We start from the raw sequence: 22,140 nt of genomic DNA, 5'->3' as shown, positions 1-22,140 counted from the left end.
CGGCCCCGACGCGTTTCCGGCCGCGGGGCCGCCGGGAGCCCGGAGCTGCGGCCCGGAACCGCCATGGCCGGCAGCGGCAGCGCGCCTGTGCTGGAAACCGTGAGGGGACACCGGGAGCGGCGGGTGGGATCGGGGTCAGGGTCGGGATCGGGGGCCCCGCTCCCTCCCTTCCCTGAGGTGGAGCGGGGGCCGGGCCCTGCTCCCGAGGAAAAGCAGCCTCACGTTGTGCCGGGGAGGGTCAGGTTGGATATTAGGGGAAATTCCTTCATGGACGGGGCTGTCCGGCCTGGCACAGCTGGCCAGGGCAGTGGTGGAGTGCCCGTCCCTGGAGGGATTTCAAAGCCGTGTGGATGTGGCACTTGGGGACATGGGTTGGGGTGGCCTTGGCAGTGCTGGGGAATGGTTGGACTTGGTGCTCTTGCAGGGCTTTTCCAGCCCAAATGATTCCCCGATTCTGTCGTTCCCAAGCCTGGCTTAGTGGTAGGGCACCCCCTCGTGTGGTGGGGTGGCTTCGGCATCAGGACAAATCATGTCAGGGTGGCTCCAAGGGACACCCTGTCATCATCCTGTGGTGAACAGCAGCAGCTGGAGGTCAGGACTAGCCTGGTTTAAAACTAGGTGGAATTTTAGAGCTTTCCCTCCTCTCTGAAGGTGTTTTGGTCCCACAGCAGCACCAGAGGTGGCCCAGCGAGACCTGCAGCCCTCCCAGCTACTCTGGGAAGCTGAGCACGGGAGCTGAGCCTCACCCTTCAGGTGTCCCCTACCTCAGGGAGGTCACAGCTTCTCTCCTCTCGCACTGGTGACAGATCCAGGCGGATGGAACGGACGGGAACTGCGTCACGTTCGTGCTGCACGACGAGGATCACACCCTGGGCAACTCCCTGCGCTACATGGTCATGAAGAAGTGAGTGGGGCCTCTGAGGGACATCCATGCCCTGCTCCGGCCTTCTCCCAACTGACCCACACCTCAGCTGTCCCTGGGATGAGACAAACCATCCCAAATCCCCTCTGTGCACACCCTTCCAGCCTTTCTGTCAGACATGGAGCCCTGCTCCCACCTGCTGCTCCTCCTTTTCCTTGGGCTGTGTCAGGACTCTGAGAGCACCAGCAGCCCTTAAAGGGCCTGACCAGCCTCTCCTGAGCCTCCCCCCACACCCTCCCCTGCCCAGGAACACAAGTTAAGCTTAGCCCAGGGCTTTCAGTCCCTCCTGAGCAGCTGGAGGAGTAACTGGGTCCTGGACTCCGTTTGCTGCCCAGAGAGGCTGTGGATTTCCCATCCCTGGAACTGTCCCACCAGCTGGACAGCACTCTGGAGCACCCTGGGGCAGTGGAAGGTGTCCCTGCCCATGGCAGGGGCTGGGACTGGGTGGCCTTTAAGGTCCCTCTGATAAATCACTGTGACAACACAAAAGAAGCTGCTGGCCAAAGCTGGGGGCAAAGCCCCAGCACTCAGCTCAGCTGGAGGGAGAGGCCCTGGAACATTTTGGGAGCTCCTCCAGTGCCCTGGACCACTCAGCCTCTGGCAGCAGCAGGGCAGCAGCAGGTTTGGTTACAGAGAGAATTGCAAGCATCCAGGATCCTGTGTTTGGATCTGCAGAGCTGGCACTGCTCTGGTTGTGGTGCTAGCCATGTCTTTGCCCTGCAGAGCTCCAGCTCAGCTCAGAGAGATGGGTGTGAGGGAACAAGGACACACAGGGAGTTTCCCCTCAGCACATCCCTCCCCTAAGTCATTCTGGAAACATCCAGAGCCCCAGCAGGCCTGGCATGCCCTGAGCCTCTGACTTCCCTGGGATTTGCCATGGATTGGCCCGGGTCTCACTGCTCCCTCTCCTCTCTCCTCTCTCCTGCTGCCCTCCTGCAGCCCTGACGTGGAGTTCTGTGGCTACTGCATCACACACCCCTCAGAAAGCAAGATCAACTTCAGGATTCAGACCAGAGGTGAGCCTGGGGCTGTCCCTCCATGGCTCAGACCTGTTCTTATGGAATTCCCCCTGCTCATGCCACCTTCCCAGGAGCCTGTTAAATAAAGAAAAGCCCTTTCTCCCTGCCCTCTGCCAGGCACTGCAGTGCTGAGCCCCTTTGCTGAGCCTCAGAGGCTGCTCCCAGAATTCTGCTCTGGCTGCAGTGGAAGCAGGATCCCTGCCTCCAGGCACCTGGGCTGGCTGGGAGCAGCCCTGGCACCCCAAGCTGTGGGGCTGGGGAGGGGGCACACCCCTGGGGAGGTAAGGACTGCCCCCAGCCACCTCCCATGTCCCTAATCCATCTTTTCCCAAAGGGGCCCTTCCTGCTGTGGAGCCATTCCGGAAAGGGCTGAATGACCTGATGGGTGTTTGCCAACACGTGCTCAACACCTTTGAGGTGAGACATTCCTGGAGGGCTCAGGGTCAGTTCTGTCCCTTGGGCCATTCCTGGGGAGCTTAGGGTCAGTTCTCTCCCTTGGGCCATTCCTGGAGAGTTCCAGGTCACTTCTGTCCCTTGGGCCATTCCTGGGGAGCTCAGGGTCAGTTCCATCCCTTGGGCCATTCCTGGAGAGTTCCAGGTCAGTTCTGTCCCTTGGGCCATTCCTGGAGGGCTCAGGGTCAGTTCTCTCCCTTGGGCCATTCCTGGAGGGCTCAGGGTCAGTTCTGTCCCTTGGGCCATTCCTGGAGGGCTCAGGGTCAGTTCCATCCCTTGGGCCATTCCTGGAGGGCTCAGGGTCAGTTCCATCCCTTGGGCCATTCCTGGAGGGCTCAGCGTCAGTTCTGTCCCTTGGGCCATTCCTGGAGAGTTCCAGGTCAGTTCTGTCCCTTGGGCCATTCCTGGGGAGCTTAGGGTCAGTTCTCTCCCTTGGGCCATTCCTGGGGAGCTTAGGGTCAGTTCTGTCCCTTGGGCCATTCCTGGGGAGCTTAGGGTCAGTTCTGTCCCTTGGGCCATTCCTGGAGAGTTCCAGGTCAGTTCTGTCCCTTGGGCCATTCCTGGAGGGCTCAGGGTCAGTTCTGTCCCTTGGGCCATTCCTGGGGAGCTCAGGGTCACTTCTGTCCCTTGGGCCATCCCTGGGGAGCTCAGGGTCAGTTCTCTCCCTTGGGCCATTCCTGGAGGGCTCAGGGTCAGTTCTGTCCCTTGATCCCAGAGTGGGAGGCTGAGGCCTGTGTTGGAGACACCTTTGGCAGGAGAACCTGGGAGGTTTTTTGGCCAGGCTCTGCCTGATCCATGGCATGGCCTGGCTCCCTTTCCCTTGGAGTGACTGGAAAGCTCAGTCACTTCCAAAAGCACCTGGAGCTCTGTCAGAGCTTCCCAGCCTTTCCAGGCTCTGGTCAGAGCAATCCCAGCAGAGCAGGGCGGTGGCTCTGTGCCACCCCAGGGACACGTTGGTGACATTTGTGCTTTTGTTTCAGAGGAGCATGAAGGAGTTCAGGACACAGAAGGAGGAGGAGATGCAGTAGCCTTTGGGAATGGCGTGGATGTAACCTCTGTTGAATTCCCTGTGTCCAAACGAGGTTTTTTTGTTGTTTTTTTATTACTTTGCTGCAAAATGTATTTTCTTTAATAATAAAGTTTATTCATTTAAATGCTTCAGAGCTCATGATGTGTTCTGCTCAGCACAGGGATGGAAGGTCATAGAATGTGGAGACAGACTGCTCCACAGATTGGGAAAATTTTCCAAATTTGGGAAAATTTTTGCTCCACAGATTGGGAAAATGGGCTGGTCTTGATATTCCTCAGTCTCTGTTTTCCTTGAAACCCATTTGTCTTTTATGATTTATTTGTAAGACATTTGCATTTCAGTGAAAGTTAAGCTAAAAGCCCACCCCAACACCTGGAGAATGTTTTAATTGCAGGTCTCGTCTCCCCTTTTCCTCTCTCCATTTTTTTCTATGACAAGGTAGAAGGGGCAAAGAAGGAAAAGAGAGAGATGTGGGAAAACCAGCAAAGAATCATCAAAAACCTGATAAATACAACTTTTTCATGTAGTTTTTCTGGAAGTTTTGGCAAGAACATTAGAATGGAGTCACATGGATTCTCAGTCACATGGAATCACATGGATTGCAGTCACAGACTGATTTGGGTTGGGAGGGACCTCCACTCCCTCTCCTCCCACCCCTGCCATGGGCAGGGACTCCTTCCCCTATCCCAGGGTGCTCCAAGCCCTGTCCAACCTGGCCTTGAGAGCCGCTGGCAGATCACCTGGGGGATGAATTATTGCCAATAATAAATTTGAGAGAGCCCTTTCCCATATTTTACTTTGCTCTAGTGGCTCTTCCAGCTGAGATTGGACCTTCTCCACTGCCTTTCCCACCTCCACATGACCACAAGGACATCTCTGTGCCTCACAGGGATTTATCCAGGCTTTGCTTGGCTTTTACAGCTGGGAATTGTCACTCTGCCTCTCCTCCTCACCCCACAGAGTGACCACCCCACCATTCCTTCCCTTCCCACACGCATCCCCCCGCCCCACATTCCACCCCGAGGCAATGGCCAGAAGTCCCTTGGTTTTCCTGTGAGGAAATGAAAAATCCTGTGAGGATGTGAATGCCCTTCCCTCTCCTGAGGGGACGTCTGGGGTCAGGGGCTGGGCTTGGAGCAGGTCCTGGGGAATGCTCCAGCTCCTTCCAGCTGGGTGAGGACACGATGGCAAAGCAGATCCAGGCCCAGCCAGGAAGAGCCTGGGGGAGGATCGGAGGGGTCCTGCTGTCCCTGTGCCTTGTCCTGGACAGTGACACGGGTTTAGGAAGAGCTGTACTTGTTGCTCAGGCGGGAGCTGCTCCGGTCCAGCCCCAGCTCCTGCCCCGTGGCTTTCCACTTCCCAACAGATCCCTTCTCATCTGTGGGGGTGATGCTCAGGGCCGGCCTCTGGCACCAGCAGCACAGGCAGGACTGGGGAGACACAAGGGGGAGAGGTCATACGTGGGATGTGGGAAAAGAGGAGGAAATATTCCTGTATTGTGCCAGCAGGTGTCCCTGCACAGAGCCTGGCTGGGAACTGCTGAGCCTTGCTGTCCTGCAGCTCTGCTGGGAGCAGGTTTTCCAAGATACAGCTGGTGAGGGTGGGAAATGAGGACACTGAAATTTGGGTAATTTTTTGTAATTGTGTGTTCTCGTCATTAGGGGACAGAAAATACAGGTAATGCTTAGCTCCCATGCCAACAGGTGGGCTCAACTCCCATCCCATCCCATCCCATCCCATCCCATCCCATCCCATCCCATCCCATCCCATCCCATCCCATCCCATCCCATCCCATCCCATCCCATCCCATCCCATCCCATCCATCTCCTTCCCTTTCTTTCTCAGGGCTTCACTACTCCTGACAATTATCTCCCAAAATCTTGGGTTCAATGTCTGCAGCAGCCCCAGCCCCATGTCTGATGGTTTGTGGGGATGTTCCTGTTCCAGAGTGACAGGGAGTTTTTGGGATTGTCCTAAATCCTGCTCTGGCAAAAGCCTCCCCCCAGCAGGGCACTGAGCTCTGGTGTACTTGGAGAAAAGAGATATCCAACAGGGAAAATTTGGGATGAGGAATAAGGTCAGCTGGTGCCCCTGGGCCTGGGGGGTCATTCCTACCTGGAAGCAGTTCTTGAATTTCCGGCTGACAAAGTACAGAGCCACGGGGTTGATGCAGGAGTTGAGGGAGGCCATGTTGATCCCAAAATAATCCATCACCAGGAGGAAGCTGAAATGGGAAAGGAGAGAACAGATGTGTCAGAAGCTCATGGAGAACAGAGGGAATTGCCAAACTGCCTGGCCTGGGATCCTGCTTCTGTGGAGGAGCAGTGACTGATAACAGAGCTGAGCACAAATCCATCCTTCCCTGAGAAAAACCACTTTTCCTTGCATGGAGCATTCCCTGAGGAAGCCAAGAGCAGGAGCTGTGATTTCTCCTGGCGCTCCTGATGTTCCCAAACCCCAGCACAGCAGCAGCCCCTGGCCTGGGCTGGATTTTGGCTGATGGGTGGAAGGGGAGGGAGACGGGCACCTCCCACCTGGCAGAAAGTGAGGAGCCCTCAGCCCTGCTGGGAATGTTCCTGTGCCCAGGAGACCTCAGCCTCACAGAGACATTCCAAAATTTAACTTAAACCCTTCTCACGTCCCCCCACCCTCTCTGTGCCCATCAGGGGGACGGTGCAGTCAGGGCAAGGAATTACTGAAAGCAGGAGGTGGAAGGCAACCCCCCAGTCTGGTCCCACCCAGCAGGGCCTGTGCTGGTGCCAGGGGGGCTCCCAGGCCGGTGTCCCGGGCTGGGGGCCCTACTGTCGGGATCTTTGGCTTGTCACAGTGACCCTGAGAAGAGTTAGAAAGTCTCTTTTCCCAGCCTGGGCTTGAAGAAGGAGTCAGGGCTCTTCATTTCTCGGTCTCAAGGTTGTTTATTGTATCTTATCTATGAAATTCTTCCTCCTGCCCTGCCGAGGTCCATCCAGCACGACAGTCAGAGGCACTCTGCCTGCCCCCAGGGCAGGGTTATGTCTTTATACTAAAAACTACCTGTACAATGTTTACAATTACTTTCCAATACCCATCACCTGTGTTAGACAGTGAGCTTCTACTCTAAACCAGTCTGTGAGTGCCAACATCACAGCAGGAGATGGAGGCCAAGAAGAAGAAGGAGAAAGGCTGGACATGCCCAGATCCCTCCATCTTGCCTCCTGAACCCCCATACCAGAAACCCCAAAATCTACTTTTCCACCCTGTGATAACTTCACTATTATCCTACCTAAACTGTTGTGGCTGGCTGATCTTCATCTAAGGTTGGTAAATTGCTCCATGGGTCATAATCAAACCCACAGGTGTTGTGGGCTCCGTGCCAGGGCTTCTGAGCTCCCTGGCAGGGGTCTTGGCCATCCTGGACAGCCAGAGGGATGTTCTGGGTTGCCACACCCTACCTGAGCAGCTCGCAGCGGTTGGGGTCTGTCTGGTCGTAGATGGTCTTCTTGAGGATGCGGCTGAGGTGCAGGGGCAGCCAGCAGAGAGCAAAGATCACCACCAGGCAGAACACGGTCTTGGCCACCTCCCGGCGCTGCCAGACAGGGCAGGGGGAGGATGAGCACAGGGGAATGGGTTCCAAATTGTGGAATCGTGGAATGGTTTGGATTGGAGGGAACCTTACAGCTCATCTCGTCCCACCATGGGCAGGGACATTTCCCACTAGCCCAGGCTGCTCCTGGAATTCTGCATCAGGTCCAGGCTGCAGAAAGGGGCAGGGCAGGGCAGCAGCAGCTCCACCTGGACAGACCCCTCCTCACCACTGCTCCTGGTGGCTCTGCTGGGATGGGTACCCTCCGTCCACCCAGCACGCTGCTAAGGTGGCAACCAACTGGAGTTCCTCAGGGAATCATTCCCAAAGCGTGGGAGGGGACAGTGAACTCAATCCTGCACCCCTTGTCTGGGATTTGGCACATCCAGCCTTTGGTCCAGTGTGGTGTGGGCTGGGATAAATGACCAGGAGAGCTCTAATGAAGCCAGAAGGGTTTGGGGTCATCCCTGAGGCAGGAGATTATGGAGCTGAAGCCCTTTTCCCTGGTGTAATCCCTGCACCAATGTGCCAAGATCCACTGTGAGGCTGTGCCAGCTCATCCTGTCCTTCAGAGGGATGGGAAGCGTCCCCCCTCCAAGAGCACTCCCTCTTCTTTGGGAATGCCAGCATTCCTCCTTGGTCTCTCACCCGTTTCATGTGGTCATTCAGAGCAATCCTCATCCCGTTCCTCTTGCTCAGCATCTCACAGGACATGAGGGTGTAGAAGATGCCCGTGCACACCAGGGGCAGGCAGAAATAGAAGCCAAAAAGCCACCAGTCCTTCACATCCCGGTAGAACTGCAGGGGAAAGGGAGAGAGGGAAGCTGGAAATGGGGCCAGGGCAGCAGGGGGAACTTGGGATGCACACGTACCTTCCTGGAGCAGGATTGGTATTGGGGTTGGGATTGGGATTGGGATTGGGATTGGGATTGGGGTTGGGGTTGGGATTGTGATGTACATGTATCCTCCTGAAGCAGGATTTGGATTAGGGTTGGGATTGGGATGCATGGGTACCCTTCTGAAGCTAGATTGGGTTTGGGATTGGGGTTGGGATTGGGATGAACATGTACCCTCCTGAAGCCAGATTGGGTTTGGGATTGGGATTGAGATTGAGATTGGGATTTGGATTGGGACTGGGATTGGGATTGGGGTTGGGGTTGGGATTGGGATTAGGGTTGGGGTTGGGATTGGGATGGCGATGCACAGGTACCCTCATGAAGCGGGATTGGGATTGGGATGGGGATGCACAGGTACCCTCACGTAGCGGGATTGGCATTGGCATGCACATGTATCCTCATGAAGCAGGAGTGGGATTGGGGTTAGGATTGGGACTGGGGCTGGGATGGGGATGCACAGGTACCCTCATGAAGCAGGAATGGGTTTGGGGCTGGGATTGGGACTGGGGTTGGGGTGGGGATGCTCAGGTACCCCCATGAAGCGGGATTGGGGTTGGGGAAGCGGGAAGCAGGATTGGGATGGGATGGGGATGCTCAGGTACCCTCATGAAGCGGGATTGGGGTTGGGATGGGGATGGGGATGCTCAGGTACCCTCATGAAGCGGGATTGGGATGGGGATGGGGATGGGGATGCTCAGGTACCCTCATGAAGCGGGATTGGGATGGGGATGGGGATGCTCAGGTACCCTCATGAAGCGGGATTTCTGCTCCGAGGCCAGCATGCACACCCACAGGTGCTGCTCCCAGTAGCTCAGCTCCACCATGTCGAAGGCGATGGCCTCGGGCACTGCCAGCACGATGGCCACTGCCCAGATCAGCAGCACCTCCACAGCCTTCCACATGGGGATCCCAATGCCCTGGATCCGGCTCCAGGACGCCACGGCTCGGTACCTGCCCGGGAGTGGGAGCAGAAGGTGCAGGTTAGAATTGTCCCCAAAGGTTCTTTCCCTCCACCTCTGGACCTTCCCAGGTGTGGGAATGGGAAGCAGGGGCTCAGAGGATGGATGGGGTGGGGGCTGTCCTTGGCCACCCTTCCTCACCACCCCACCCACACCACGATCCTCCCCTCAGCCTTTCCCAGCAGGATTTCAGCTCTGTCACCAGAGAGTTCCTGCTGGATTGCAGCTCCATACGAGAGCAGTCTGTCCCCATCTTGGCACTGGCCTGGGAATGAGCTCCTGGTTCTGCCTCTGGTTCCCACCAAGGGACAGGGCAGGCTGGGCAGGGCAGGGGTGGCTGTTGTGTCTCACCTGTCGATGCTGAGGGCGCAGAGGCTGAGCACTGTGATGCCCACGGAGGCTTTTTGGATGAAGGGCACCAGCTTGCAGATCTGTACCCCGAAGGGCCAGTCCTTGGCCAGGAGCTGGGGAGGATCCACAGGTTACCAGGCTGCTTTGGGAATGTGCTCCCAGCTTCCTCTCTGTGGGTGCACCCACGGGCTGTGGGGAGCCCACAGAGAGCAGGAAGAGCTCCCTGAGCTTCCGACCACTGGGAATGTGGGCACTTTCCCATGGTTTGCTGGAATTGGGAAACTTTCATTTCCCTGACTGGACACAGAGATGAAGGATGGTCCAGACACCAGTTCCTGACTCCAGACCCTGGGGGGTTTTGAATGGAGTCCTAAACTCCACACTAGGCTGCTTTGGATTGCTTTCAAAATGAGAATCAAAGTCGTGCTCTGACACAGCCAAAATCCAGCCTGGCCAGCTCCAGAGCTGTGTGTCTTGAGCCTTTTTCAGATTTTGACCCCTAAGCACACAGGATGGGCTCTGTGGCCCCACTCTCTGCCAGGACAAGCAGAGGTGGGGACGATGTGTCCTGGCAGCTGGAGAAATCCAGGCCACTCATTCCAGAGGAGACTGGACTGAGTTCACAATCCTCCTGTCCCCCTGACCCCTGGAGCCTTTCCTGAGGCTACCCCAGAACCCATTCCAGCTCTTTCCTTGGGCCTCAGCAGTAACACAAACCATGGAACCCCAGAAAGGTTTCTGGGGCACCTCAAAGCCCATCCCATCCCATCCCATCCCATCCCATCCCATCCCATCCCATCCCATCCCATCCTTTGCCATGCTCAGGGACACCCTCCACCACCCCAGGCTGCTCCAAGCCCCATCCAGGCTGGTCTTGGACACTTCCAGGGATCCAGGGGCAGCCACAGCCCATGCAGGAGCTCCTCCCAGGCCACCAGGGATGCAGAGCAGCCCCATGCCCGCCGTGCCAGGCGGAGCTGACCTTGTAGACGTTGATGGGCAGCGCGATGAGGATGTAGAGCAGGTCGCCCAGGGCCAGGCTGGCGATGAGCACGTTGGGGCCGTTCCTCATGCACTTGTTCTTGTAGATGATGCGCAGCAGCGTGGAGTTGCCGATGATGCCCACGACGAAGATGGTGCAGGACACGATGGTGTTGATGTACTTGAAGGCGTGGCGGATGTCGGCGGGCCGGGCGCACACGGGCAGCAGCGGCGGCTCCGAGGGACGGCTCCCGGCGGCGCCCGACGCGTTGGACACGACCTGCACCGGGCCGTGGGGCTGCTCCTGGCCCAGCTCCCCCAGGGGCACCGGGCTCTCCTGCACCGCCCCGGGGGTCTGGCTGTGAGCCCCAGAGAGGAGGCAGCTCAGGACCATGGCCAGGGCGGCAGGGAAGGGGATGGGTCCTGCTGAGGAGGGGACGGCGAGGCTGGGGGCTGCAGGAGTGCTCATGGTGCTTGTGAGGTGTCCTTGGGGTCCTGCTGGGATCTGCCAGGGGAGAAAGGGAGCAGCGAGAGAAATTGTTTAGTAGAGGATGGAGAGATGGGATATTGGAGAGAGGAAAGTTGTCCAGCCTGCAGAGGAGGAGGCTGAGGTCCGATCTCATCGGGGTCTGAAAGCTCCTCACAAGGGGCAACTCTGATCCCTGCTCGCTGTGAGCAGGGAACAGCTGGAGCTGTGCCAGGGAGGGTTAGGTTGGAAATCAGGAAAGGTTCTTCCCCCAGAGGGTGCTGGCACTGCCCAGGCTGCCCAGGGAATGGGCACAGCCCCGAGGCTGCCAGAGCTCCAGGAGGGGTTGGACAGCGCTGCCAGGGATGCCCAGGGTGGGGTTGTTGGGGGGTCTGGGCAGGGCCAGGGGCTGGGCTGGATGATCCCTGGGGGTCCCTTCCAAGCAGGGATATTCTATTTTATGATTCAATTCCATTTATGAGTTGCTGGAGAGCTCCATCATCCCAGCAAACAAACGATGCCAGATCAGATCCCACCAGGTCAGAGCTGTTGACCCTGAGGGTGGGGTTTGTGCTGCTAAATTTAAACAGCCCAGTAGAACAAAGTGGAAGGAGAACAAACTGTCCCTTGTGCCTCTGACGTGGCCCTGCAGTGGCTGGGACACCTGTCTGTGCTCAGGGACTGTGGCAGCAGGGACTGCACCTCCTGCATTGCTGCTCTGGGGACAGTCCCAATTCCCTCCTGTGCCCATCCCACTCCTCACTCAGAATCCCAGAATCACTGACATTGGAAAAGGCCCCCAGGAACATCGAATCCAAGCTGTGCCCAATCCCCATCTCCTCACCAGCCCAGAGCTGAGTCCAGGTGTTCCTTGGACACCTCCAGGGATGGGCACTCCAAACCTCCCTGGGCAGCCCCTGCCAAGGCCTGAGCCCCCTTTCCTTTGGGAAATTCCTGCTGTGCCCACCCTGAGCCTGCCCTGGCCCATCCTGAGGCCGTTCCTTCTCCTCCTGTCCCTGTTCCCTGGGAGCAGAGCCTGACCCCCCCCCTCATGTCAGGGAGCTGTAGGGTTTAGTTTTGGGACATTTAGTTCCTGGCAGGTTGAGGTTGCAGTTTGGGGGCACCTCTGTCAATGCCTGCCCATCTGGGCAGCTCTGCAGCCCCACCTCAGGCTCCAGAGAACCAGCAGAACTTTTCCAGCTCATTCCAGGGGGAAACTGAAGCCTCACCACCATCCCCCTGCCCAGCTGGTCCCACGGCTGCCCCTGCAAAGGGAGGGCTCAGCACAGCCCTGCTGGGGAAACGCTGCAGGGCTTTTGCAGCAGTGCCACACTGACCCCTGAGCTCTCACCCCATGGATGTGCAGCAGCACAGCCCCTCCCTGCCCTTCCTCACCCCATCAGCTGAGCCCCTTCCTCCCCAGCCCCTGCCTGCCCTGCCCAGGGCTGTAACTCTCCCTGGGCTCCTTCCAGCCCTGGCTGCTGACACAGGGAAAGGTCTCCAGAGCTGGAGCACCAGGGAATATCCCCAGAGGGGTTTTGCTCTGCTCAGCTCTGACCAGGCAGGAAGAGCCCAGGGGCTGCCCCACAGCCACGGGAGAGAGCTGAGGGTGGTGGTGGCTCCATCCCAGGGGTGGGGTTGAGGAAGGGGCTCTGGGAGATCCAGGCTGAGAAATGAGCCCAGAGAAGGAGCAAACTCCAGCCTGTTCCTCAAACAGGGATAAATCTGGGGGCTCCTGGTTGGAGTGAATAAGGAGCAATTTTGTCAAACTGTGAAACTTCCCAGCTCTGAAGGGAGAAGAAATTGCTATGGCTGGAGTGGGAACTGGAGCCTTTGTGAGAGCCCCTGGGATTTCCCTGCTGCAGGGAACAAGTGAGGCAGGGACCAGGGAGCCTGACTGGGACCAGAGCAGGGGCTCAAGCTCTGCTCTGACTCCTCCAGGCAGAGCTGGGATCTGATCCCAAACCCGCTGCACCCCAGGAGCTGCTCCCAGGAGCAGCCAAGGCACTCCCAGGTGTAGCAGGGCTCTCCCTGCCCATGGCCAGGGGAACCCCGGGCCCAGCACAGCTCCCACCCTGGGAGGAGGTGGCCAGGCCAGGCAGGAGCCCCCAGGACTGACCACAGCTCCTGTGGACACGGCCGTGCCTCCCCAGGGGCTCAGCCTTTGTGGGAATGCCTGGGCTGGGCTGGGAAGGGTGAAGAAAGGAAAGGAAAGATGGATAAATACCCCAAAGGATCACAAACCTGGGCACAAATCCCTGCTCTGACCTGTTCTGATTTCAGCCTGGCTGAACTCCCCCAGCCATGCCGGGCACAGGTGCCCACTGGGGGTGTCCCCTCCCCACAGTGCCCACGGGGTTGCAGCTCTCAGGAGAGGGCAGACCCCGCTCAGAATTCCTGCCCGAGCTCCCTGAGGGCTCTCAGGGGCAGCTTTGGATGGCACAGCCTCTGGTGGCTGGGGGACAGAGGTGGCACTGGCAGAAAGCGCCCGAGCACCCCTGGAACAGGGAACGTGGCCAGAGCCCCCCACAGCCCTGGGCTGTTTCATGAGCCCAGCCTGGCCTCAGAGCTCTGGTAAAGAAAAATGCAGAGGCATAAAAACCCTGGGGCTTGGCAGAGGAGCTCATGTGAGGGAGGATCACAGGACACGGCTCCTGCCCAGCCTCTCCATGACACAACTACAAAGCACCGGAGAGGAAAAACACTTCCTCCCCAGCTCGCCTTAAACTCAATCAAATCTGTTATTAAACCCAAAATTTAGGCAAAGAGAAACTGTTTCCTCCTGTCCAACTGCCCTTTTACTCCTTGCTCTTCCCATCTTGGAGTGCTTGGAAGCACAGCCCTTCCTCAGCTGAGGGAAACTGAGGCACAGGAACATCAAGAAGCTTGTTCAGATGGGAAACCAACACCAGCACGGTTAAACCCCAGATCCAGAACTGCTTTCACCCGTCCCAGTGGGAATTTTAACTGTGCTGAGCCCAAATGGCAGCTGAAGTCATTGGAATCCTGACATGGATTCAGGGAACCAGGGAGAGACTCCCAGAGAGAAACTCACACTGAAAACTGTCACCTCAACCCTCCAGAGCCTGATTCTGCCTGAAAGGTGCCGTGAGTGGGATTGGAATCCCTTTCCCTGGGAGCCCAGGAGAGCCCAGGAGAGCCCAGCGCGTCCATCCTCACATCCAGCAGCCTCATCCTCCCTCCATCCTCCTCCATCCTCCTCCTCCTCTCCCTCCCTTCCAGAGCAGTTCCACCTCTCCAGACTCATCTCTGCAGACACCAAACACAGCTTTTCTGTGGGTAAATATTGCAGCACGATCTGTGTGGAGGGAGAGAGGTGGCAGCAGCACATCCCACCCTCAGGGCTCCCTGCCCTGAGCCCAGCCTGCCCCGGGAGCAGGAGGAGTTCCCACCCCAGGTGTGCTGGATTTCTCCTCTCCTGCCACATCCTGGACCTTGTCCAGCCACCGTGGTGCCTCCAGCACCTTCCCCAGAGGGGGCTGCAAAAATTCACCCAGACACAAGGAATCATTTTGTCTGCAGATTAATGCACAGGAGATCAAAGCTTTCCTGGGAGTCGTTACCTTCCTGCTGACCCTGGAATGTGGGAGCTGCTCCTCAGGGCTCCTTCCCCCTGCTGGGCATGTCCTGGGGGAGCTGCACTGTTTTGGATGCTGGAGTTGGCTTTTGAGAGGGGCTGGAGCTGTGGAAAATGCTCCTTCCTGCCGTGGGTGGTTTTATAGAACATCCCAGGGCTCCCCCAGCACAGCCCCTGCGACCAATGGCTGAGGGCGGGATGGGGATGGAGGAGGGAAAGGCGGGAGAAACACGGGATAGCTCTGGGAAGGAGTGAAAATAATAAACAAATAAAGCTGCTCAGGGGGTGGCACTGTCTGCTCCATGAGTGACACGATCCTCAGCTCAAGATTTGTTCAAAGTTCCTGATGAGAACTGGAGCAACCTGGCTTTTCTCAGTGGTCAGGGTTTGTAAATAGGGTAGAAATCATCTGTATATGCAGGAGAAGCCAGGTTTAGTGGGGAGGACACGGAGGTAGAGCCAGGTTTAGTGGGAAGGACATGGAAATAAAGCCAAGTTTAGTGGGAAAGACATGGAAGTAAAGCCAGGTTTTGTGGGAAGAATATGGAAGTAAAGCCAGGTTCAGTAGGAAGGACAGAGAGGCAGAGCCAGGTTTAAGTGGGAAGGACAGCAGGAAAAGCCAGGTTTGCTGGGCTGGGCTGGATGGACACAGCCCATCCCTGGCCTTGCCTGGAGCACTCAGCTGCTGCCCTGTTTTGCCCAGCAATACCCAGAGATGTTTCCACCTTGTGTGTCCCAGAGCTGACTCTGGAGCTCAGTGGATCATTCCTGCACCTTGGTGCATTCCTGGGACTGGGGCTGGACTTTTGCTCTGGGAGCAAACGAGTCCCTTGCCAGCTGGAGGCTCTGAAGGGCAGCAGGAGGTGACCTGGCCCTGTCCCCCCTGCCCTCTCCATCCCAGGCAGAGCAGGGAGCAGCCCCTCGAAGGGCTCCTCTGCCCAGGGCAGAATCCATGGATTTAGCTACCCTTTAACCCTTTGGCCTCTGTGAGGAGCTGCAGCTTTTCCTGGGCTCTCTTCCCCAAACAGAGAAGTTTGGGGTGTGCAGGGCCCCCCTTCCTGCCTATTCTGGGCCAGTCACGTTCCTGCACGGGACAAGGCATGAATGGCCCTCTCTGTTCTGCTGGGGACAAAGGATGGCTCCAACCCCTGGGAGACCCCCAGGAAAACCCAGCCTTGCCCAGCCAGAGGGGCCCTGACACAGCCTGGGGTCCGAGGCTGGTGCTGAGTCACTGCAGGGGTGAGAATGAAACCCCACAGCCACGCCACATCCCGTGCTTTGTGTCCCAGCAGGAAAGCAGGACAGCTTCCAGGGATCCCTGAGGCCTGGCAGAGCCACAGCCCAGGGCATCCATCCCTCATGGCTTTGCCAGCTGTGGGAATGTGCCAATGGCTTTGTAGTCCAAGCCACGGGAACAGCTTTGCCAGACAGGGTTGGGGAAGGGGAATGGCTGCTGCTCCCAGCTGGAATCACAGGGTTTGACCTGCAGTGGACAGGCTGGAGCTGCCCCAGAGAGGCTCAGCTGGGCTCTGCTTTGGGGTGAGGAGATTGAGAGGAATCTGATTTACAGGTGTGGCCATGGAGCAAAGAAACATCTGGAGAACCATTTGGGAGGTTCTCCTTTCCCCTCCCAACATCTGGGTGCTCTCCCCATGGCAGGGGGAATGCAGCTGTGTGCCCAGGGATGTGCACAGGAGGGGACGGAGGTGCCTCCCAGACCCCCCACTAATTGCTCTAATTATAGCACTAATTAGGGCACTAATTGCTCTTCACAGCCCTGGCCCCGTTTCAGTTCAGCTGGAGGAGTCCCAGTGCCCAGGTGTGGGTCTGTGTTATCCCAGATGCTGTGGGAAGTCAGGGATGCCTGGCAGGAGGGAGCATCCCTGGAGGCAGCACAAACAGAGCCTCTCCTCTGGGAGCTGAACAGGAGAGCTCAGAGACAGTCCCTCGGGAATTGAGACAGGTAAAACATCACAGAGAAGCGACTGCTGGGGACCTGCAGGGACAAATCCTTCAGGAAGACGTTTTTCCAGGGCTGTCAGCTGGCAAATTCTGCTTTTGGGAGGCCTGGTGTCATCTGACTGAAATGCTGGGTGTATTTCTGCTCAGGCATCCTCTGGGAAGGCTTGGATTTAGTTCTGCAGCACTGGGAATGCTGAAGTGGAAAGCTCAGAAACTGCCTCCCAGCCCAACACCTCCACTGGCATCACTTTAAATAAATAAATAGAAGATTGTGCCTGCATTTCTGGTCATACTCCTCAAGTCCTGCTGCCAGCATTCCCTTTGCCCTGCCTCTTATGCCAGAGGGGTCTGGAGAGCTGGGGAACAGCTCTGGCATCTTTCCAGCAGTGCTTTTCTGCTGCAAATATTTTCATTCACATCAAGTTCTGGTCTCTGAATTTCCCCTTCTCCTTCCCTCCAGGCTGATATTCCCTGGTTTTAACTCCTGGAGCAACCCAGCAGTGCAGCAGCAAAGAGTGAGGAGAGCAAGAGGTGGTGCCAGTTCCTGCCCTGCCCTCTGCTCCTTCCCTTTCCTATCCTATGGAGAACTGAGCCTGAAGCCTCAGAGCCAGGAAAAATGTCCCAGTGGCTTGGGAACCATGGGAGCAGTGGGGTACAAACCCCCATTTGTCCCCTATTCCTGCCCTGCTGCCCATCCTGCCCCAGCAGCCCAGGAGGAACTCCAGGAAATTCTCCCTGGATTAAACTCTGGAACCTCCAGCAACTCCGGGCTGGTTCCCCGACCCGGGCATGTTCAAAGAGCTGGAGCAGGGATGATTGCAGGGTCTGCAGTGTGTGCAGCCGGGATGGGTGGGTGTCTCTGTGGGTGCAGGACGGCGTTGTTCATCCCCACGGGATTTTCCCTTCCCGGGAGGAGGGAGGGGATGTCTCGGGAAGCGCAGCCACATCCCTGCTGTTCCCACGAGCCCGCGCTGACCCCGCACTTGAAGTTTTTTTTTTTGCTCATAACTTTCTTATCAGCCGGGGCCGAGCGGAGTCGAGTTCTTGGAGCTGTTGGAGGGGACGGGGCGTTTGCAGCCCCGCCCGGGACATCCAGAGGGACACGGGACAGACGGAGGGACATGGGATAGAGGGGGGGACATGGGACAGCAGGGGGGACACGGGACAGCGGGGGGGACACGGGACAGCAGGGGCGACACGGGACAGACGGAGGGACATGGGACAGACGGAGGGACATGGGATAGAGGGGGGGACATGGGACAGACGGAGGGACAGCCGGAGGGACATGGGACAGACGAAGGGACACGGGACAGACGGAGGGACACGGGACAGCCGGAGGGACACGGGACAGCCGGCGCTGCCGCTGCTGCTGCCGGGGTCGCACCTCCTGTCCCCGTGTCACCGCTCGGGGGTGGCCGTGCCTGGGACGTCGGGCACAGCGGGGATGCGCAGCCGGCCCTGGTGACAAGGATCAGAGGCTGAGCTGTGTCCGTCCCTCGGGGCGCAGGAGCCTTAAGGAAGTCGCAGGGGCTGGGGACAGCTCTGTGTCCCAAAGATGTGGAAACCAGCGGTGGGAGGATGTTGATCCTGGCCTGGTGGGAAGAGGGAATAACATCACAGAATCATGGAGCTGTTGAAGTGGAAAAGACCTTTTGGCCACCAAGTCCAACCATCAGCCACCACCATGAGTGCCACTAAACCTTGTCCCCAGCTGCCACATCCGTGTGGTTTTAGCCCACTTCCAGGGGTGGGAATCCCACCACTGCCCTGGGCAGCTGTGCCAGGGCTGGACAACCCTTCCTGTGAAGAATCTTTCCCCAGTTTCCAATCTGAGCCTCCCCTGGCACAGCCTGAGGCCGTTTCCTCCCATCCTGCCCCTTGTTCCCTGGGAGCAGAGCCCGATCCCACCTGGCTGCTCCCTCCTGGTTTCTCCAGGAGCCCCACAAGTCCTGAGGGCTCTCCAAAGGCAGAGGGGAGGCACCTCCCAGGTGTTCACAGGGTGGGGATTGCTGCTCTCAAGGCGGTTGGTGACTGCAGAGGATCCCCCAAAGTGCTGGTGGAGTTGTCCCTCCTCACCCCGAGCTCTGCCATGGCTCCCAAGAGGGTCCTTGCTCTCCTGGGTGTGGAATTGTGGCTCCTCAGGACCCATAGGTTGCTCCACAGCTGATCTGGTGCCAGGCTGGACATGGGAGCGAGACCCATGGACACAGAAATGGGATTTCTGCCAGGGTTTTATGTGCCACAAGGTGCATTTCCCTGAGGTGTTTTGGGGAGGTCTCCCACAAACCTCTCTCCGTTGGAAGCACTGATGCCATTTGCTAATGAGCTTGATTAAAGGTGGGCTACTGGCTCCTGCAGCAGAGCTGGGATGTAATTATTACATTAATTTCTCTTTAGCAGACTGAATCCTAAATGCTGTGGGCTTTAAACCTGAGCAAACTCCCCTGCCCTGTGTAATTGTTCTAACCATTAATTAATCCTTTGCTTATACACACCTATGTATGTAAAAAATATTGTTATTAATTGATAGAAAATGGGAGTGGATTTGGGCTTTTTAATTTCTGAATCCTGTTTATTATCTTCATTCATTTTGGTAAATCTACTTCATTTAAGTAGTTCAGCTCCAGAACTGTGAATATTTTGAATTCAGGGCCAAACTTCCTAAAAAATTTCAATTGAAGTAAATCCAAGCACTATCAGTACTGGAGTGGGTCCAGACACTTCCTGTGAAACCCACAAAGATCTGGGGAGATCTCCAGATCCTTCCAGTGGCTGAAGAGCTGGGGCAGATCCTCGGTGGCTTTGGCAGGACCATGCCAGCAGCAGAGCCCCCACAGCCACACCGAGCCAGAATCTCAGTGGGACATTCCCTGGATTATTTCCCAGTGTCTCCCACCTTCCATTCCCTCCTTCTGCTTAACAAGCTTCTGAGAAAAGCTCGGACAAATGGGTTATTGCTCCTGAAATGATTGCAGATAATTATAGAGAGATTAATGGCCTCTCCTCGAAGAGCCACCGACAGCTTCAAGTGCTGTTGACCTTTCCAGGAAACAGGAATGGGGAAAGGCAGCAGGAAAAGGGCTGGATAAACAGTGTGGAATTTAGAGGCTTCATAGTTCTGGAGAGGGCAGGACTGCTGAGACTCCCCATATTCAGCCCATGGAACCCCCTCAACGCTCACCAGAGAAAGCTGGCAATGGGGAAGTGAAAAATGCCTCTTTGGCAGTGGAAAAAACACCTTGGGAATGAGAGAAAGGAGAGGAAAACACCAGTGGGGATCCCCTCCCTGGCATCTGGGAGAGGACCCATCCTTCCTGTGGTCTGGGCTTTGGTTATCTCTGGGGAAGGAGGGTGAAACAGCCAGGAATTCCAGGCTGCCCTCACTCTGGGATTTGCCAGATCACTTCCACACACTGGTGGCCAGCTAAGGGATGAGCCAGGAAAAACCAGAATTTAATACAAGTGGTGGCAAAATCTCAACTGGGCACTGCTGAGTTCAGACTCACCCCTGAGCCTGGACCCTGTGGGAAGAGAAAAACATGGATGCCATCCAAGAAAAGGGAGAATCCCTGACCCTGGGACTCCCCACTGCCTAAAGAGGATCTCAGCCTTTTTGGATGAGTTTTGCTGTGGTACCTCCAGCAGGGACCTGGAGGAGGGAATGAACCAGCTGAGTTTTAGAGCTCTGCCCATTGGAGCCACCCCAGAGAGACAATAAAAGGAAGGGTGGAAATTGCTTCAGGAGCGTTGCAATCCTGCCAGGGGATGTCTCCTACTGAAGGTGAGAGCCCTGAAGTTTGGCAGCCCCACCACAGCCTGGGACAGTTGTCTCTGGGTCAGGCACTGGCTGTTGAGATCAGTGTCCCCAAAAACGTTTGAGGAAGACAAGAAGTGTCCCGTCTGTAATTCCCTGGCTGCTTCAAGGGAATCCTGGGAGGAGAGGTGGGAAGAGCACAGAGTGCACGTGTGCAGAGCTGGCTTTAGCAAGGAGCCATCAGCTAAAAATCCATCCCTGCACAGGAATCATCCCATCTCAGTGCCCCAGGGAGGTCTTCCTGCCCTCAGCAGCTCCAGTCCAGGATTTATTGCCATGAACCTCTAATCTTCCATCCTGCCTCCTGATGGGGAGGGGCAGAGCAGGCAAATCTCCCTTCAGAAATGTGTTGGGGAGCATCCCAAGGAGGCCTAGAGAGGTGGTGAAGGATGGAGGGGCAGCCCAGGAGCTGTGGCTGAGGTGGCTTGAGAAGAGGAGGTTCTGGAACCTCCTCCTGAGGGGCAGCTCCAGTCTCTGCTCCCCGTGCCAGGAACGGGAATTGGGGCATGGCTGGAGCTGTGCCAGGGAGGGTTAGGTGGGAGATCAGGAAAGGTTCTTCCCCCAGAGGGTGCTGGCACTGCCCAGGCTCCCCAGGGAATGGGCACAGCCCCGAGGCTGCCAGAGCTCCAGGAGGGGTTGGACAGCGCTCCAGGGATGCCCAGGGTGGGATCTGGGGGGTCTGGGCAGGGACAGGGGCTGGACCCACAACCTTTGGGGTCCCTCCCAACTCAGGATATTCCAGGATGCTCTGCAGGAGGGGATGTGCTGTGCTGGGGGCACAGTGTGGAGCTGAGCCTGGAGCCCAGGGTGGGTCAGGGACAAGGGGGACAGAGGGGCTCAGAGGGGTTTCCATCCTGCTGGAGTGGGGCTGGACTGACACCGATGGAGGGGAGAAAACGCGATGGGGAAGAGGAGTTGCCTTGTAAACCAAGGATGGCCTGGGGACAGCAGCAGTCACGTGTGCCAGGGCTGACTGGGCCATGTGAGGAGCCTCAATGGGGCTCTGTGAGGGACACTGGGCCCTCTGTGAGGGCTGCACGTCCCCACAGAGCCACTGGGTCACAAGCACCACATGTGACTGGACACTGCATTTAAGGACAGGGTTTTGGGGAGGCCCTCCCTGCTCCATGAATTAAGCTGGAAAGGCAGAGAGGGAATGGAAATGGGGGGTTTTTAGAGGATTTCATTATGAAAACACCCCCAATATCCCATTTAATGAAATGCTGGTTTCTGGGGAGCTTTGTGGGCTCCTGCACTGGAGCTCTGCTGCCATGGGTGGATGAGGACAAGGATTTCCTTGTGGAGACTCCTCATTTGTCACCCCCAGATCTCCTCTGGGAGTCAGGAAGGGAGAGCAGCACATGGGCAGGAGCTGGTGCCCTCTGTCACCTGCTGACCACACCACAGAATGGTTTGGGTTGGGTCACCCAGCTCCATCCCCCACCACGGGATGCCTCCACCAGGCCTGGGAGGTTCCTGAGGGGTCTCTCCACCAATGAAAGCACCCTGAAAACACTCCTGGGACACCCTGGAAGGAAGGACCTCCTTCAGGGAGCTGGGATGTCCTGAGAGCCTCACCACCCATCTGGAAGGTCAAAGGGAGGGGAGGAAGGAGCCCCACCTGAGAGCAGGGAAGTGGAAGGAGATGTCTCTGCTGGGGGCTGAGATGAGCCCCAGGGTTTCCCACTTGAGGAGGGGACAGCAAAAGTGGAATAACAATTCCAAATGAAGCCCAGTCCCCCCACCCCCACCCAAACAGGATGGGACAGTGGCAGGGTTTAAAGGCAAGGCTGGGTCCTCCTGTTTATTTTAAGCTGGAAGCCAAGAGGCTCCTGCTGGTGACTTCAAAGAAAAGTTTGTTTCTGTGTTCTGCTAATTACCAGAACACCCAGACCCCGTCTCTGGGGCCTGGAGTGTTGCAAAAACATGGAAAGGTTAATTGAAGGCAAAGGGAAAAGGAGAATCCCAGATTTAACCTTCCTGGGCTGCCCTTGTTACGCTGACAGCACGGTGCAGGCAGATTTAATGACTCCTCATTACCCTGCTACCTAATTAACCTCCTGCCCTAAGCACAGAGAGGCTGAGAAAGAGCTCCCTGCCCAGGAACCCCTCTGCCAGCACCCCCAG

The 22,140-nt window shown here is 57.1% G+C and overlaps 2 protein-coding genes across 2 annotated transcripts in view; one reads left to right on the top strand and one right to left on the bottom strand.

Moving 5' to 3' along the window:
• The first annotated feature begins 32 nt into the window (after positions 1-32).
• Positions 33-3,552, top strand: LOC136562553 (DNA-directed RNA polymerases I and III subunit RPAC2-like). Its single transcript, XM_066559454.1, has 5 exons — positions 33-99; positions 807-904; positions 1,862-1,938; positions 2,276-2,358; positions 3,375-3,552. Exons 1-5 carry the CDS (start codon positions 64-66, stop codon positions 3,420-3,422), a joined length of 342 nt encoding a protein of 113 aa, XP_066415551.1. The 5' UTR covers positions 33-63; the 3' UTR covers positions 3,423-3,552.
• A 1,152-nt stretch (positions 3,553-4,704) lies between these two features.
• The window catches only part of LOC136562772 (endothelin receptor type B-like), a 73,245-nt gene continuing 55,809 nt past the window's right edge, over positions 4,705-22,140 (bottom strand). Inside the window, exons 5-11 of the mRNA XM_066559778.1 lie at positions 10,175-10,678; positions 9,193-9,305; positions 8,629-8,833; positions 7,635-7,784; positions 6,856-6,989; positions 5,540-5,648; positions 4,705-4,854 (exon numbers count right to left, since the gene is read on the bottom strand). Of these exons, the coding sequence (XP_066415875.1) occupies positions 4,705-4,854; positions 5,540-5,648; positions 6,856-6,989; positions 7,635-7,784; positions 8,629-8,833; positions 9,193-9,305; positions 10,175-10,678 (1,365 nt within the window). The remainder of the gene's footprint in view (positions 4,855-5,539; positions 5,649-6,855; positions 6,990-7,634; positions 7,785-8,628; positions 8,834-9,192; positions 9,306-10,174; positions 10,679-22,140) is intronic.

This window comes from Molothrus aeneus, chromosome 14, assembly GCF_037042795.1.
Source record: "Molothrus aeneus isolate 106 chromosome 14, BPBGC_Maene_1.0, whole genome shotgun sequence".
In the NCBI taxonomy this organism is placed as follows: Eukaryota; Metazoa; Chordata; class Aves; order Passeriformes; family Icteridae; genus Molothrus; species Molothrus aeneus.
Note: the sequence above shows the minus strand (reverse complement) of the source record. Positions and strands in the feature narration are given on the sequence as shown.

Excerpts from the sequence above, each read along its gene's own strand:
- LOC136562553 (XM_066559454.1), top strand. The coding sequence starts at position 64 with ATGGCCGGCAGCGGCAGCGCGCCTGTGCTGGAAACC. Across the intron at positions 100-806 it reads GCGCGCCTGTGCTGGAAACC|ATCCAGGCGGATGGAACGGA; the intron begins GTGAGGGGACAC and ends CACTGGTGACAG. Across the intron at positions 1,939-2,275 it reads CTTCAGGATTCAGACCAGAG|GGGCCCTTCCTGCTGTGGAG; the intron begins GTGAGCCTGGGG and ends CTTTTCCCAAAG.